The sequence below is a fragment of the Pholis gunnellus genome (genome assembly GCF_910591455.1).
Source record: "Pholis gunnellus genome assembly, chromosome: 7".
NCBI classification, from domain to species: domain Eukaryota; kingdom Metazoa; phylum Chordata; class Actinopteri; order Perciformes; family Pholidae; genus Pholis; species Pholis gunnellus.
The window spans coordinates 26,783,719-26,802,491 of NC_136533.1; the positions used below are offsets into that span (position 1 = coordinate 26,783,719).

An 18,773-nucleotide genomic window follows, 5' to 3' on the forward strand; every position below is an offset into this window, starting at 1 on the left:
TTATTCAGAAAGTAAGATGTTCCTACATAGACGGGTTCACAACGTTGCGCTGCTTGTTACACACACGGTCTGTTAAACAGGTTTACTGTGCACTTGCTCATTCACAGTCAAATGGAGTTATTGATGGGACAGAGGAATGGGAGACGGTGGAGGCAGACGGTCCACCGACCAAGGACCACATTCCTGCCCCTTCTCTCCCCTCACAATATGCTACGACAACATCAATTCAGCACCGACCGTCAATGGACAGCGACAAAGATTAGATGGAGTGCCCTCTTATTCCGTGAACAGAATATGAAAATTATCAATCTAAGACAATTCTTGGGCTGCACCGAATATTTGGACGCTTTGAAGCTTCATTCACAATGTTGACAAATTCTAAATCAACAGTTGAATGCTACTTTGTTTTGCACGTCTATTCATTGTGTTTGAAGCCGGTATTTCTGTACGGATGTAGATAAAGATCAGGCCACACTAAGATTGTCAGTTGGATTTAGTGGTGTAACGATCTGTGATCCGTATGGATTCCCCCTCACGGTTTGGCACGCATGTGAACCGCAGATTAATTACGCAGTTTAACGTTAACCATCACAGTGTAAAATATAGTTTTACTGATGATCGTTTTCTGCCAATATTCAGTAAATATGTGATCAAGACATCATTTATGCTTCTCTAGTCATTGATCTCTGATAATGTTACATTGTAAACAACCAGTCCGTGTTTAAATTGACAGGAGGAGAGCTAAAACGTTAGCAGCACAGCTAATGAACCAATGTTCCATTCAGTTACATTATGATGCGTTCAGGCTCTGTTCAGTGAAAATTAGTATTGGGCGACGGTAAATTATAACGTTATCATGGTGTGTTCACATGTAATCTCGTAAAATGTGGTGTTAATGAGAAAGACGTGTTACAACAACATAAATAGATGTTAGAGATGATTTATGAGCTTTTTACACTGACTTTAAGCAGCTTATGATACATCATTAAAACTAAAAGTTATATATGCTCCCTTTTTTTTCTTTTGTGCTGATCCGATCCGTGACTCTGAAACTCCTTAAACTCCAGTGCATTAGATTTATTTTAAAAAAAAAGCTAGATGTAATCATTTCCAAAATAAACAAAATGTTTATGTTCTGCTTCAATTCATATTTGTTGGCGTTTAGCCTCTCAAAAACAACATACTCACTGCAGACCAAAACACCCATTTGCCTAATCTGCCATTTACCTAGTTGTTAAAGGGAATGGGAATGGTTTGAATCATGTTATGCTCAAAAAACACCAATGATTAATTAAGAGACTAAATACAACCTTATTTTACTACTTTTACATACTTAACATTGTAAAAGTGAGATGGCAGAGTGCAGTTTGAAGCGTTTAAAGCGTTTAGCTGAAGGCGCCTGCGGTGCTTTGCAGGTCTAGCAGACCGTGTAATGTTTCCACCAGACAGACACAAAAGTACCTTAAAAAAAAATGGTCTCTTATTAGCTTTATGCCTTTGTCTGCATCTGAAACCATTGCATGGTATCTGTAGAGAAGCATCAGGGTGATATACAAAGAGCAGTAAAGGATCCGGCCCTGTGGCTGCTCTGGACGTCACACGGTGTTTTTGCCGATATAAAGTCATTAACATGACTGTCAGTGTGACTCCTGTCATGCTCTCTCGTTGTGCTATCCAGAAAATAAATGTTATGCTAGTTGCTAAGTAATGAATTCGGAGCTGAAACTCTAGTCTGTACATTGCGTTCTATAGTCTGTGAGGGTCACACTGCAGTTAGCTACTGCATACAAGTCTGTGAGCTGTAGTGTGTAACAAGAGTGTTTTTCCATTTTCGAGCTACAGTACATGTGGAGGTGGCATTTGAATTTTGCTTTTTTATGCAAATAACCACGATCGATGACAATAACAAAGTAAAAGGATAACATTCATAATTTTTGTCAGTTTACACAGACTTTTGGGGCAGCTGAAATGATTTTTCAGGACGTTTGTGGAAAAAGAAAATAGTCTGGAGTCTTGTACATCAGCTGCTATCAGAAAAACCACAAACAAAACAACAACAATGTTCCGAATGTTCCGGCATATTTGACTCATTGACAATCGGCAACAAACATATCGGCAAAAAATAGAAACGTGATTAGGGCATCTCTAAAACATATATTTAATCAGTGACTCAAAACAGGGATACAAACCAAACCGTGAGTTTTATGATCCGTTGCAATCGTATTAAAAACAAAACGAAGTATCGGCCACCAACCAGAGCAAACTGTACTACTGTCGGGTTAAAGTCACAGTTTTATACAAAAATAACTTTTTAACGTTTACACTAACATGGTGGTGTTGCTTTACAGTAATTATACTGTGTCGTTGTGAGTTATTGATGCTAAAATGCTACACAGGGCTCATCTGAGAATCTCTGCCCTCTGATCTCAGTTTCTGACTTGCTTGTCCCCTGACGGTGCTTCCGGTGTCTCCTCCCTCAGCATTTGGCTCTCTGCCCTGCCTGGCTCAGACTTGTCCTTGCGACGTCAAATCCACGTCATGCATCGACCTGTCCTTGTCGGAACCCCGGCCTCCGTCCCGCCCCCGCACCCTGCTCAAAGCTCCGACTCTGGCTGAGATGGAAGAGATGAACATATCTGAGGTGAGGCCAGACGGGAGCTCCAAGACTGACAAGTTGTTGTTTTTTTGGGGTGGATGGAATCATTGCTCGTAGGACTGTCTGGTGTTTTTCCCTGTAGCACATGCTTTGTTTCCCAGCCTAAGTGGGTTAAGATGCCTCTGTGGAAAAAGAAACAACAATAGAGAGGAATCCTCTGTCTTTTGCACAAAGATTCAACAACTTGGGAATTATTTTTGACATCGACCATCAAAACTTTATACTTCAGCATCTTCAGAAATACTCTCACTGGCCCAAAGTGAATCAACTTAAAGCAGATTGGAGTTTTAGTTATACCAATATTTATTGGAGGAGCAGCTGCTAAGTTACTAGCTTGCAGTCTTCTTCTTTTCAGCCTTTGCTGGTGCATTGCAGTATATCTTGGCATGATGCCGTCACCATTGTAGGACTTTGTATCTCGTCATCTGTGTGTCATGGATGGATTACTGAACGAGCCCTTGGCCTTCACTTACAACATGTCCCTCTGCGTAGCAACCAGGAAGAGACTCAAAATGATCACAAAGAAACATTAAAATGACTACAAAGAGGCACAAAAACACCAAAACAACCACAAAAAGATGCAAAACAGCTGTGAAGAGACACAAAATAACTACAAAGAAACACAATAGAACTCCAAATTGATACAAAGCAGACACAAAGAGATACAAAACGAATTCAAAGAGTGACAAAATGACTACAAAAGGGGGCAAAACGCCTGCAGACAAGAAATACCTGGTCCTGATCGTGGTATATTTCAGACTTAGCTGCACCCCAGACTGAACCAGAGTGGCAATCAATCTGCCAGACTGAAATCCAGAATCCTCTTGACCCTGTTTACATCTGGCATTAACGTGTCGCCTTCTGTCCTTCACTTAACCTTTTTCTTTATGTTCCTCCATCACATCCAACCCCTCCCAATGTCTCTGACCCCTCATTTCCTTCTTCCCCATCCTCTCCTCCCTCAACCCTTCCCATCCCTCTCTAACCTCCGTCGCAGGAGGAGGTGTCCCCAGACAGCGGGGAGCTGAGGAGGACGGAGAGCTCCCCCACCCCTCTGAAAAGAGACCGCTCCTTCTCGGAGCACGACCTGGCCTTGCTGCGCGCTGAAATGCTCCCCTCACTCTCCGAGTCGGCCCAGCTGGGCGAGGCGGTCAGGCTGAGGGGGGAGAGGCCTCGGTCCAGGACACTGACCGGTGTCGGACCGCCTCCTTATCACAGAGGTCAGTGTGTGAATGTAGACTGATTACCTTTGGTAAGAGTTCATACTTGAGTTATGTCTATGTACAGAGCAATATGCAAGCAAAATACCTTCTTTTTTTTTTACTCTGGAAATAATTTGATTCAGTTTTAATATCAGCATAAACCTTTGGAGATGTATCCGCTCATGTTCAAGGGGGCCTCATTAATGACCAATGAGTGAGTCACCCTAATCACCACCGAGGTATGGCCGTTTAAAACTCATGTAGCCATAGCAACACTTAGGCAACTTGCCACTAAATGATCGTAGGATTGCGAGGACGAGCTTTGTGCATGTCACCTGAATTAAATAACTAATTTGGCTCAACCACTTGGACCCAAGGATGAACAAATTAGAACAAGTTTTATTGGTCATAACTCAAGAATTGATATGCTAATTATGATGATTTCACCCAAATTTGTCTACAGAAAGCAAAGGTACAAGATGGAGTAATTAATTGAGCAGACGTGTCAAATCCAAGAGAAGAAGAAGCTTGTCATGCGCTCGAGCAGTCAGTATTAATAATATGATATAACTTTATTTATATAGCACCTTTAAAAACAGTTTACGAAGTGCTTTGACAGACAATACAGCAAAAGCAAGGCAGTAAAACAATAGAAAGCTCAACAGTGAGGGCCAACAAATCAAGACAAACTCAGGTAAGATAAAATGCTACAACAGATGAAACATTTAAACAATCGATACGATAAAATGAAACTAATAAATAAAGACAATAATTTAATAAAATATAATATCAATGATAAAATAAAGCAGTAAAGTGACGACGTCACATAAAAACCAGTCTGTAGAAATGGGTTTTTAGAAGTGGTTTAAAGAGATTCTCCTTTTAGCAGAAGAGCCTGGTGTGTGAAACATCAGGCTCTTTGGGAAAGGTATCTTCATCAGAAACCAATGAGACAGATGCAGTTGATGTTCTGGATAATGTCATTGAAATCAAATTCTGCTTTAGGTTTTTCAGCTTCCTAATGGGGGGTGTGATTAAAGGAATAGCCCAAATATTCCAAGTCGAGTCATCTTACTTCCCTAGAGTTGTGAATGAAAAATATGCAGTGCACCATGAATGAACACATGGTGGCACTGTTGCTACTAGAAACACATCAGTTGTTAGGTTCGCTCATGGCCTAACTTTCCACCAAACGTCATTGAAATGAAGCTGGCTCTCTGTCTCACCGTCATGCTTTACTGGGACATTTGAATATAACCGACCTGTGCTCTCCCACTATGGCAAGTCAAAATGTCTCTTGCTAATAAAGAGTGTTATCTGCAGCCAGGGCTGGGCCGAATGGTGAATTGCAACAAGTTGTTGTATTTCTGCTCTGCATGAAACATGGCTACACACATCGGCACATCTGTTTCTTTACAGTTGATTCTCAGCCAGGTTTGTCGATATCCAGGAGTCTGAAGTTAGTTCGTCCCAACCAAACACTGCCACGGCTCATTCCATTGGTTAGTTTCTGTGATTTGACCGAAAGAGAGATAATGAATGAGATCAGCTGCTGTTGTTTTTGCTTGCAATGAACCCTGCAGCCCTCTGTGGCAGAGGATTCATACGTTCTGCTGTTTTTAAGGGGAGATACTAGTGGTGAAGAGGGTAAAACATGTAACTAATGGATATCACCATGAAACTTTCCCAGTTGATTACTTACAGTAAGACAATCATTTTTGGTAGTACAAGTTGTCTGGAAAGTTATGTTTAAATAGGCAAACAAGGCATTATCTAGTTAAATATGTAGTCATTTTCATACATTTTAGGAGCAGAAATCTGAACATTGGAGGTTAAGAATTCTTGTTTCATTTTATTGACATATTCGAGTCAAAGGTTTTGGCTTTGTATTACTCCATAAATCAGAAAATACTGTCAACAGCCATAAAAGAAGAAACATTTTCTACATGTTTTTAGTAATAAAATGTTCAGGCTATGAATGATGTATGAATGCCAATAAAAGTCTAGAGCGGTTGTTCCAGAGTGAGACGCAACTCAGTGCAGGTTGAATTAATTAAGCTATTTTCTTATTTTAAGGCTGTAAATTACGGTTACAACTAACAGTTATTTTGATTATTGATTAATGCGTTGAAACATTTGTTGTTTGTATTATTTATTTTTATCAAAGAAATTAACCAAAATGTTATTAAATACATTTTTAAAAACTAGTGCAAATACATTCATAACATTTAAAATGTATCTAACTATTACAATGACTCGTACTGTATCACTCAAAGAGGCGTCAATGCTTTCTTGCCTTGTTTGAGTGGCCAAACACTTTATCATCTACATCATATCACAAATATCAGTAACATAAAAAATACATTAACTAATGTTTTTATGCGACCCTTAAGAGTTTATCAGTGTTCATCAGCTCTTCTAGAAGCACTTGGTTACATTGTGTAACGCGTTCGCAACGTTTCAAATGGTCGGCGCATTTTCAAAAGGGCGTCGCGCCAAGTGAAATCTGCTCTGAGGGGGACCAGATGTTTCTCCATGACCGCAAATGAATGCTTCTTCTTCAGCACAGCTGGTAAAAGTAGCTAACAGGGCCACATAACAACGCCACAGTGCCAAATGAATACTAAACTCTTACCAAACTTTACTCTCTTTAGCTTATGGTGACAGGTGAATAGGGGAAATTAATTAAGTATTTCCACTTACATTTATACTATTAGTTGTTGTGTTTAAATATGCAAATAAGGCATTATCTTAATATAAATGTTTCATTTTGTTGATATATGAGAGTCAACGGGTTTTGGGATATCTCATTGTATCATTCCATACATTAGAAAATGCTGTCAAAAGCCTTTAAAAATCCATCTTCTCCATGTTTTTAGTATTAAATGTTGTATAAATCAGACTATGAATGATGTATGAACAAACCCCTCTGTAGAAACCTTCAGAATATAGATAGAAATGTATATTCTATTAGCACTTTTTGTTGTAAGTGCTAATGAAATGGAGATTTATGGCTGTCTTAAAAAAACAAACTAAACTATTTTGGATGTTTTCTTTCCACTAGTCTGGAAGAAGAATATGGATTATGGAAGCAAAATAGACCAAAATCAGAAAATTGACAGAAGCCTCTCTCTCTTTAATCCCCCTCTCACAGAAGGAGACACAGTGCCAGTTATACTAAAGCACTGTCTGTGGAGATCTTGATTGTCATTCTGATTTTACATATGATTTGGCCATAAACTAACATCTAACCCAAGCCCCCACAAACAGTTAAACTGAATGCACTTAGATTATCGATACAGCGGCTATCGGCCTAAACACCCTTTTTAAAATGTCCAGCTCCTCTGCCCCGAGGCCAGGAAGGAAAGAAGCAGTGCATTAATTAGAAGGTCATGACAAAGCCCAACAACTACTTTGATTGTTTCCATTCCGCTTGTAACTGTAGAATATCTATTCAATTAAAAGTACAGGGTTTTCAACCTTGAATCAAAAGATTCTTTTGTTGTGGAAACATGGTGTCCCCACTGCTTCCAATCTATCCTCAGCTATACCTCGAGTACTAACCTCATTAAGTTACTGCTACCTCACTGAAATACGAGCTGAATTTCATGTCAGTCCGCAGCAGTGGTCCTACACTCCTTGCTGACAGGGAGCTGACAGGGATTACGTCTGCCATGAAGCTGTTACGGAGTCTAATCAAATCTAAAGATGTGCTGATAAAGTCTAACTTGGTGAAGGAGGGTAGAAGCTAATGGGTTTGAAATGTGTGCTGCACGTAAGCCACAGGGAGGATGTTATCTGTCTGATGGCCATGATTCGTGCATTAGCAGCCCGGCCGTCCATATCCAGAGGCTTGACTTGAATCCATTCTCAGTTTGCAAGCCGATCCTCCCAGCCGCATGCCACACATGGGCGGATTATGGGACAATGGGCCCCTGGGCACAGATATTAAAAAGGCCCCACCACGTCTCCAACATAGGAGCAAGACACAGTCTTTATAGTTGTTTATCCTCTGTTTGTTGTTGTTTTGTGTTTCTTTGTAGTGGTTTTGAGTCTTTTGGGTTATTTTTGTATCTGGATGTTTTGCCCCTTTTGTTGTTATTTTAGTCTCTTTGTCGTTGTTTTGTGTCTCTTTGTAGTCAGTTTGAGTCTCTTTGAAGTTGTCCTGTGTCTCTTTGTAGTCAGTTTGAGTCTCTTTGAAGTTGTCCTGTGTCTCTTTGTAGTCAGTTTGAGTCTCTTTGAAGTTGTCCTGTGTCTCTTTGTAGTTTTTTCGTGTCTCTTTGGATGACTTTTCATAAGCAAAGGGTGTCTGTGTGCGGTAGGCACGTTCAGTAACCCATCCACAATCCTTCTCCAGTCATGTAGACTGATAAAATGTATAATGCAGTACATGACTTTGCCAACTGGGGCCTCTCCAGCTTAACTGTGACTGTGAGGATGTAAGCCCCGGCTGTCATCGGCAGCTGATCCAAATTAGACGAACTGATGATGTTTACCGGCCTGTTTCAGCCTGTTTACTTTCCATTAGAGCCAAATTGACACCTTCCATTTGCAGGATCGAAGAGGCACCCAGTTTCAGCTGTGTCTGTTTTTTTAACCCCCTCCCAACGTCGGCTAACTGAGCCTCCTCTGAGTTACTCTTTTAAGGGCAACTGCTGAGCAGACCTCTCACTGGGATCTAAGTTACAGATGTAGCAGCATGGGCCGAATCACTCCACTGAAATCGGATTAATAATACATGACAGCAGTAGAGTCGATCGACAAGCACTCTGAAGGGCAGAGACCTGAGACGGAGCTGAATGAAAGGGGCTGATGTGTAATTCATAGACTCGTTAGACTGGGATTTGTGGCTTTCTCTCACTCACTGTCTGATGGTGTCCCCATTATATTTGGTCATATTTAGTTACCCTGTTGAAGGGTGGCTTTGTTTTTCAACCTGGACTAATGGTCACAACAGTTGTTGGTCCAGTATTGAATCACCATCAATATAGGGCTTGTTTTTTGCCGCTGACAGACTCAGATTGTTATTTGAAGTATCTGACAACATTATAAAGATGACCCTAAAGACAAATAAAATATCTTTCTTAAACTTTCACATGAGCCGGTCTGTTTGTCTGTCTCGTTCTGGAATCTCTTGTTGCATCCACATTGTCTAAATCAGCTAAACCTTAAAATTATTTTAGATAACACTAAGCTGTGCTTACTGTCCTCCAACACAACAAACACCTGCACTCATTTCCCCAACTCTAACTCACATTTTCAATGTTGTCTTCCTGCAACAAGTCACAAGACTCAAACAGATTACATTAGTAGATTACATACATAGATACATTAGTAACAGATGCAGAAACATGGGACAAACGGTTAACAGGGGTTTTTTTCAACCTGGAAGCTCTCATCATTTCCTCTCTGGTTCATTCACTTTTCATCCATTTCTCCACCCCAGCCTCCTACCCGGTTCACGGCTGGGTGCCGCCCTCTCCTGCCCGCCTGTCTCTGAGTTCAGTCGACGAGACCACAGAGGGATCAGAAGCTCAGTCTGGCTCCAGAGCTGGAGATGAGCACCAGTGGATGGTGAGTTAGAATCACAGTGGGCCCTCTGCTTCATGGGAAGTCTCAGTGCTCCCACTGGTAATAACAATGCACTGCAAACTCATTGAAAAAATCTGACATTATTATTTCATCCAGTTTCCAATATTTTCTGGAAATGAGCATCAGTATCTTTTCTGAAGACAGAATATGACCGATTGATGCACTAGATTCCATAATTATTACACTTGATTTTAGAAAATCCTTGAAACATGTATATTCAAAATAAACAAGTTGATATTAACTCCTTTTAACTCTGCACAAGTTCCATTTAGAAGCTGCTCTGGAGCTTTAGGTCATATTACATGATCTTCATGAGCAGGTGAGAGTTTGCCAAGTAGTCATGGAATTGTAAATGCAAAATCCTCTATTTCTCTGAGCACCTCAAAGGTATTCTTCACCCAATAATGAATGAATTTGACATCTACCAACCTACCGCTCACCATTGAGTCAACTACGACTGATGGGTCTCCTCTCCTCTTCAGGAGGAGTTCAGCCACCCTGTGGAGAGTCTCGCCTTGACGGTGGATGAGGTCATCAACGTACGTAGAGTGCTGGTCAAAGCGGAGATGGAGAAGTTTCTTCAGAACAAAGAGCTCTACAATAACCTGAAGAGAGGCAAGGTACCGGAGTGGAACTTCACTCATTGCTGTTTCTCACTTTGCTGTGTTTACAGTGAATGGACTCTGTAACTGTGTGTGTGTGTGTGTGTGTGTGTGTGTGTGTGTGTGTGTGTGTGTGTGTGTGTGTGTGTGTGTGTGTGTGTGTGTGTGTGTGTGTGTGTGTGTGTGTGTGTGTGTGTGTGTGTGTGTTTTCTCAGGTTTGCTGTTGCTGCAGGGTGAAATTCCCTCTCTTTTCATGGCCATCTACCTGCTTACTGTGTAAAAGGTATCAGAGAAGACTTTCCTCTCACCCGTTTTCTGAAACGTTTAATCCACATTTATCTTGAAATGCTACTTGATGTTTCTAGGTGATACTAAGGGCATGAGTCTGATGCATGTTTTATTAATTTCATGAACTGCTCATTAATATATTTTCTGTAAATTAGATTTCACAACATGGTCTACATACGGTCCAAAAGTCTCTTTACTGCCAAGATGATTGTGTTTCTACTGAATGTATGAAAATGTGCAGTAAACAGTGTAGTTACTGGGTTGGAATTTAAAAAGGTAAACTTTGATTGATTTCGCTGCTGCTTGAGGCAGATATCACTTTTCAGCTAACATCAGAAACGATCAATCGTTGAATTAATCTGTGTACTGTTTTAATTTCTTATTTTCTGTTTATGATTAAGTCTTAGAAATGAACGAAAACAATACAAATGCTAGGGAGCTTCTCAAGATGCTCTAGAGAAGCTCTACCTCAATACTGGACCAATTTCCAAAATTGTTGTCTCCTTTTTACGATACAAGCTCGTAAGAATCTTTCTTTACATTCAGGAATACATGTGTGTTGATTCATCTTTGTTTTCTTTGACAGATCTGTCTGCGGCTCCTGCAGTGCAAAGGTAACTTTAAGAACGTATAGTGTTTAGTGATGGCCGTCAGCAACAGGGCTCAACACTCATTTTTAAAAGTGGTTGCCAGATTGGTAACCAGGCATCAACTTTTGCTTGCCAAAAAGTAAAATACGGTTGCCATATTTAATCACTATATTTTAAGTCATTAAGAGACTACGCAGTTATATGTCAGCAATATTAAAATATCACTAATGCAAAAAAAAAAATGTTTTGAAAAGTGTTTGCCGCTAATGGGAACCAAAGGCCAGGAGCTAGTTGACAATTTCTCAAAAAACCTTACTGTCAAGCCCTGATCGAGTGCTTTTTTTATTTGAAGTATGGTTATCTGTGCCTATTTTTCTATTTAAAGAGCTTGAATGGGATATAGTTCCACTTGTCAACACATTATTTCAATCTGTCAAACAAAGTTCAGCAAAGTGTTTCTGTTGACGTCATTTCTTCTGTTGTTCTTTTGTTGGTTTGCATTTGTTGCCTCGGTCCCAGACCGTGTTGGATGTCTGGTTCTGTGCTCCATAGGTTTGAGATCATTCTTGTGATTCTAAATGAAGTGTGTAGTGCTGCTGTTTGTCGGGGGTGATGTGACTCATTTGTGTTGTGCAACATTTATCGTGGTTTAAAAGACGTGTGTTTGTTCTGGTTACATGTTTATTTGTGACTGTGTGACAACTAATGGTCATGGTGGTTTGCCGTGTAAGTGTGGAGTCCTTTGTGTTTGTCCAATTTCAATCTATTGGCTGTACTTTCCTCACTATACAGCTCCAGTTCTCTTCTCTGTCTCATTATTTCCCTCTCATTCCTCTTCCTTTGCTCCAGATGAAGATTCCCTCGAAGAAGATGGCCCACATTCCTGTGTACACTGTCGGCTTCCACAGCACTCCAAAGAGCCACGGACACAAGAGCCAAGTCTATAAGTGAGTCTGTGTTTATCTATAGTGATTTATTATTTAGACATTCACAAAAGCTGACTTAAAATTTGAAAATTGTAGATAAAAGACCCAAAACATATGTCAGAAGGCGATCAGTAAAAATATATTTTGCAATAAAGATTTTGTGTGACCGAAGGCATTATGTTCCCGTCCGTCCATCCGGTCAATTCTTTTGAACGCGATATTTCAGGAGTGCTTTCAGTGAATTTCTTTAAACTTAGCACAAATGTTCACTTTGACTCGAGGATGAACTGATTTAGATTTTGGTGGTCAAAGGTCATTTTGACCCGACAAAACAGGTTTGGGCTATAAATCAATACATTTATGAAGTGAGAACATTTTGGACAGACGTGGATGTCAACTGCAACTTGACTGGTTGATGGAGGTATACAAAGGCGAGATGGTAATTCTATCTGTGACATGTGTCTAATTTATGCTTGTTCCATGTAAATTACTGGAGGCTTCTAGGCCACTAAAAATATCTAAATTAAACAATATCTTTTTTAAACTGGCCAGAGCCTGTGACGAATGTAACCTATAATAAGGGGTCACAAGGAGACATCGCCTCATTTTAGGATATATCACAATGTAGGGGTCAAATTGTCATGACGTGTATTGATCACATGCGTACTCCTCAGAGGATGCACCCTTTACATTTTAGACTCCCTGTTAGAAATTTCAACATTTTAGACATATCTCATAATTTAATAGAGAAACAAGCATTCAATGTGTACATTCATGTTCCCAGGGGGATACTTCTTTGATTTTCATGACCTTCCCTTTAGTGCAACCATCATGACTCTTACAAGACCTAGACGTCCACAGCCACGCTGCTGACCCTAATGGGAATGTTGTTAGACTTGCAAGTAATCAGTCATGAAACTTATGACCGGCAAAATTCACTCTCGTGCTCACGAAAGTCGCTCGCGAAGCTTAAACCTACTCGCTCGTGAGTCTTTTAGCTGCTCGCTCGCGAGTAGTTTTTCTTTTTGTCAGTAAGTGGGCGGACCCAGTCTCCATTGTATCTCTACATCTAATTGGTTACAATGCTCGTCTTTGGATAGACCGGATATCACGGATAGACGCCAGGTCTGTTAGAGGTGGTTCTCAATCCGCCACTAAACACTACTGTACTCCACTACATCTCAGGATGTTTTACATTTGTCTGACAGCTGTAAACCTTTCAGACTGTAGAGGCTGATGAAATACAAATGATGTTAATAGCGTTGTTAAATACAATAATTACAAATGTGTTAAAGTCAAGTTGCTCAGATTGGTTTGAATTCACTCCATCATTCTATTACAGACAATGTGTGTTTGAGACACTCTTTTATCTTAATTGATTAAAACATGATGCGATCATATTTAATCATACTGTTGTGTTTACAGAAGAGATATAATGTAGTTGTATATAATATGAGCAACAATTTGGACCTGCTCAAAGATCTGGAGCCAAGATTAGGGACCACTGTTTGTATATTAACTGTTAAATCACTGACAAGTAGTTAGTGGATGAAAAAGTATTCAGATCCTCACTGCAGTAAACGTACTAATACCATACTGATGAAACAATAATCCACTACGAGTAAAATACCTGCATTCAAAACCTTAGTCAAGTATGTTATTATCAGCAAAATGTACTTTGAGTGCAGAAAGTAAAAGTACCCGTGCAGTAAAATGTACATGATTTGCCCCTGACCTGTAGTGCAATCTGAAAAGTCAGAGTGATATCCGGTTTATCCAAAGACGAGGTTTGTAACCAATTAGATGTAGAGATACAATGGAGTCTGGGTCCGCCCACTTACTGTCAAAAAGAAAAACTACTCGCGAGCGAGCAGGTTTAAACTTCGCAAGCGACTTTTGCTTGCGTCAGAGTGAATTTTGCTAACGCGAGACAGACTTTTGCTCGCGGAGTGATATAAAAGCGCTCGTCAAAGTAACAGCGCGGCTGTTTGATTTTCGTGCGCGCATGGATCTCATTTGCACTCTCGGATTTTGACAGTGATTTGCCTTCATAGACGACCCACTCTACCACTGATCCTCTGATTTAAGGACGACCTGTTCTACCACTGATCCACAGTCGACAAATGTCAATCCATCCAACAGTTGTTCAAGACATTTCACTAAAAAAACTAAACTTTCGACTTCATGGTGGGGCTAAAGTAAAAGTCTGGTGATCACCTAAGTCACGAGACGTCCTCATCTGAGTACCATGCATGTTGGTGCAAAATTCCACGGTAATTCACCCAGTGTTTGCTGAGATATTCTGTCTGGACCAAAGGAGGGGATCGACAGACCAACATTGACATTCCTTAATCCAGTACCGTGGCAAAAAAATCCAAACAATTGGTATGATATTTTAATATGGTATGGTGCGATGCAAATAACAGCCTCCAGGGCCCTTTAGCAGGGCTCCATATGGTCTTGTTCGTCTACTGTAATTGTGACTGTCCATTAACCTCTAGCCATCCAAGGGCAGTGCAATACATTTTCCTTTTTCGTGTGTCATTTCTAAAGTTGGCTCAAGGTAAAGTTGACTTGACATTATGACCCCAGACACTCTGGCCCGTTTTCCCACAGTTCCTCCAGCCAATCACAATCCCTGTTCAATCCAAGGACACGTGCACAGCTCAAGGTTAAGAACACAGGTTAAATCTATTTAGGTCTGCCACTGACTGCTAACCTTCGCAGACTCAATCCAATCACACACACACACACACTCTTCCCCCTGCCCATCCTTTTGTTATTTAATCAGTGCGGCGCCTCTAAGCGGCTATTATGTAATAATTACCCAGCTGTCATTAATATCCTCACTCCTTGTGCCCGTGTGAAGACAGACCTGGGGTGAGAGATGGGCGGAGGGAGGGATGGAGCGACAGAGCTAAACAGTGAGTGGGAGAGACATGCAGGCGTGGTGTTGTGCTGATCTGTCAGCTGTCACCACTATCTGACCATGCAGCTATAAGGGCAGAAACAGTAGTAGTAGTAGTTTTATAACGGCAATTGTTAACGTTATTTCAGAAATTATGACCTTAATCTGCACATTTTATCGTGTTGTGTTAAATAAGCTTAAAGGTAAACAAGATAAAGTCCAGCTTCATTTTTTTTCTCACTCTCTGTGAGATGATGAGCTGTTTGTATTCCTTTTTTTAAAATGCTGCCGCAATAAAGATAATAAATCATAAGTGGCACAATTATCTCTGTGAACAAGGGAACAGATTGTGACTGTAATAAAAAGGGTGCAGAAAAAAAGTTAAGGTAATGTCTAAATCTCCCATTTATGATCATCATAACCTCAGAGCTCTCTCACCTGAAAATGACATGTAAACAAAAGCCATTTGTCGTCACTAGGTATATTGGGTCATGTGGACTTATTCAACCTCTTTGTGACACTCATTTTGACCTAATTAAGATATCGGGTACGGGTTAATCCGCCTAACCCTCTGAATAGGCCAAACGTAACTAAATGTAACATAACCTCAGTAGGTGAACAGTCGTTATTTGACAAAACGTTGGATTCGTAATGTTGTTTTATTTTTTCATAGAATACTTAATGCGTGGTATTTATGGATGTCGATTGCTTAGAGAATATGTTGAATGCAACGACGAGTGATATTAGCAAATAGAATTTCTGTTTTAAGAGAAGCATTGATGACAAATATTTTCCTAAATTTTAACTCCCAACAATATATTTGTTTTTCAGTATTAGCACATCCATAGAATCGGACTCACAAAGACGGATTTCAAAAAACTAAATTGTCAAAACCAAAGAAGCAGAAAGAGATATATTCTGTCTTCAAAAATGCTAACTAACTGGATAGCACCATTTTATAAAGGCCCAGTCAACCAGAACGAGCAGCAGAGTTTGTCCTTCGTTGTTGCAAAACATGCAAGTTAGCGAAACCAGGGAACAAGCTAGTGCTATGTTGCCACCGTAGACCGTCTAAAGGATCTTTATATACAGTCTATAGTCAGCTCTTCAAGCTAGCTTGCTTGAGAACTGTCAGTTAAGAAGCTAGCTACTATAGCTCGGACGCTAACTGTACAGTAAGTTGACACAATTTATGGAAGAGATGTACAGTACGGTTGACTCCTGTCCCATGAATGTCTGAACATGCTTCTTTTTTCTTTTTTTTGTGTAGCAGTTTATACACCAACAGAGCAGCGTGACATAAAAGTGGATAGTGTTCATACAACTGATTTATTATAATAATAATAATAATACATTTTATTTATATAGCGCTTTTCAAAATTCTCAAAGACACTTTACAAACATAAAACTCATCGTAAAAAAGCTAAACACTAAAAACATAGAACACACATTCGTCACACATTAAAAGCAGTTCTATAAAGGTGGGTTATGATTTGTGATTTGAATGTGGAAAGGTCAGTGCAGTCTCGGATGTGTTTGGGGAGTGAGTTCCAGAGGGAGGGGGCAGCTATGGAGAAGGCTCTGTCGCCCCATGTCCGGTGCTTGGTCCTGAGTGGAAGAGAGAGGAGGTTGGCATCAGAGGAGCGGAGCCGACGGGATGGAGTGTGGTGGTGGATCAGGTCGGTGAGGTAGGAGGGGGCCTGATTATGGAGGGCTTTGTGAGTGAGGAGAAGGATTTTATATTCGATTAGTTGTGGGACGGGGAGCCAGTGGAGGTTCTGGAGAACAGGGGTGATGTGGTCACGGGAGCGGGTGAGCAGGCGAGCAGCAGAGTTCTGGATGTACTGGAGTTTATTTAGGATTTTGGATGCTGTGCCGTGATAAATACTGTTGCAGTAGTCGATTCTGGAAGTGATGAAGGCGTGGATCAAAGTTTCAGCAGCAGATGAGGAGAGTGATGGGCGGAGACGGGCTATGTTTTTTAAGTGAAAAAAGGCAGTTCTGGTGATTTGGTTGACGTGGTGTTCAAAGGAGAGGTTGCTGTCAAACATGACTCCGAGGTTGCGGATGTGTAGGGAGGGAGACAGAGTGGAGTTGTCGATGGTGAGGCAGAAGTTGTGACTGGTTTTAGTGAGAGATTTGGGACCGATGATGATCATGTCAGATTTATCACAGTTGAGTTTGAGGAAGTTGGTTTGCATCCATGATTTAATGTCAGTGAGGCAGCTGGTCAGAGTGGAGTGAGTAGCAGTGGTAATGGCCTTTGTGGAGATGTAGAGCTGGACATCATCAGCGTAGCAGTGGAAGTGGAGACTATGTTGATGTATGATATTACCAAGAAGGAGAAAGTAGAGGATGAACAGAAGAGGACCACCTCTTAAATGTATCTTAATTTTCTGTTAAGTGAATTAATTAATTTAAGTGATTGTTAATTATTAGCATAGCTTATGTCCCCTAAACACTATGTAAGGGCAGTTGTTGGTTTGTGCAAATACCCTGGCACATGACCAAGAATTGGAGAGATGCGACCAAAAACAAAAGAAGTAAGAAGAAGAACTTCAATAGACAGACGACAGTTTTCCAGAGCATCAGTACTGGCATTACAGGAAAATCAAAAAGCATTGAAGAGGAGTATATACGCCATTCAGAAGCTGAATGCATGCAATATCATCCAAGGGCTTTTCATAGTCTTAATGGGATCAATGGTGTTTCTTTAATCATCCAATCATTATAATTCCTCTTATTTACCTTGTCTTGGTAAGATGATCTTTTTAAAAAAGAGCAAAACTAAGAAAACATGTGTTCTTTCATAGCTTCCTGCATGAGGCCCAATGATAGTTTGTTCTGTTTGAGACTCCGGTTTTTCATTCGCTCAAAGGGCAGGACTGTCAAGACAATTTGCTATTGGTCAACTTTGTTTACGGCGCAATTTCTCATGTCAAATTTCACGAAAGTTGATCCTGACGTAAAAGATGATTTGGCCTTTGTCCCAGTGAGCGGTGATTCCATTGAAATGAATCAATTTAGCTCCAAACCTTTTCTTTTTTTTAAACGTATTATGCTCTGACCATTAAACCTTTTTTGTCAGAAATAAACAAAAGATGCAGAGTGAGATCTCTGCGATGAATTTGTTCCATACATTGACATCTGTATTCATATTAAAAACACAAAACCTTTCCAACCTTCTGCAGGTCACTCCGCAGCTTGTCTCGCCGCTCGGTAGAGGAGGAGTTCCCCCACCTGTACGGCCACGGCTGCACGCTGCGCGACATCTGCGCCGAATGCACCAAATTCGTTGCCGACGTAATTTCCTCAAGCCGCCGGAGTCTGGACATCCTCAACAACACTCCCAAGAGGGAAGCTAAAGTTGCCGCCGCCGCTGCCGCCGCCGCCCCCCCTCAGAGACCACAGCTGCAACGTCAATCACACCTCCAGACTTGCCCTCAACCTCACCCTCAGTGTCACCCTCCACCTTACCCACAGTGTCAGCCCCAGCTCCCTGCCCAGTCCCATCATCATCATCATCATCATCAACAGCAGCAGCTTCACGCATCATCGCCGTCTCCTTCGCTGCATCTCCACACCAAGGCGATCAACAATGTCAACCAATGAGTAGATTAATGACTTTGTAATGCCTTTCTGCCCACACACATACGCGCACACACCTACACGCACACACTCCATAATGAGTTTTGCTCTTCCGCTACACTGTGTGCACACACAAAGTTGCACAATCAAAGTTCTTTAAATATTGCTGGCTGGAGCATTAAGTGCATTATTTAACGGTTATGCTATGATACATAAACCTTTTCTGGTGACTAACTTTTTATCCCATTCTGCAAACACACACTCCATAATGAGTTCTGCTCTTGTGCTACACTGTATGCACACACACACATGCACAGAGAAAGTAGGGTTCGTTTGGGGTTTTACATGCACACCAATGAGGACTCAAATAGCTGTCAGATTGGTTTAAATAGATATCAATACACAAACCAGTGGATACTTC

The 18,773-nt window shown here is 40.8% G+C and overlaps 1 protein-coding gene across 1 annotated transcript in view; it reads left to right on the forward strand.

Moving 5' to 3' along the window:
- Window positions 1-18,376, forward strand: part of spire2 (spire-type actin nucleation factor 2) — a gene marked incomplete at both ends in the record, with an annotated part of 33,652 nt that extends 15,276 nt beyond the window's left edge. Inside the window, 8 exons of the mRNA XM_079162645.1 lie at window positions 2,481-2,641; window positions 3,654-3,876; window positions 9,305-9,432; window positions 9,933-10,070; window positions 10,268-10,335; window positions 10,927-10,954; window positions 11,780-11,877; window positions 17,956-18,376. Of these exons, the coding sequence (XP_079018771.1) occupies window positions 2,481-2,641; window positions 3,654-3,876; window positions 9,305-9,432; window positions 9,933-10,070; window positions 10,268-10,335; window positions 10,927-10,954; window positions 11,780-11,877; window positions 17,956-18,376 (1,265 nt within the window). The remainder of the gene's footprint in view (window positions 1-2,480; window positions 2,642-3,653; window positions 3,877-9,304; window positions 9,433-9,932; window positions 10,071-10,267; window positions 10,336-10,926; window positions 10,955-11,779; window positions 11,878-17,955) is intronic.
- Between the last annotated feature and the right edge of the window lie 397 nt (window positions 18,377-18,773).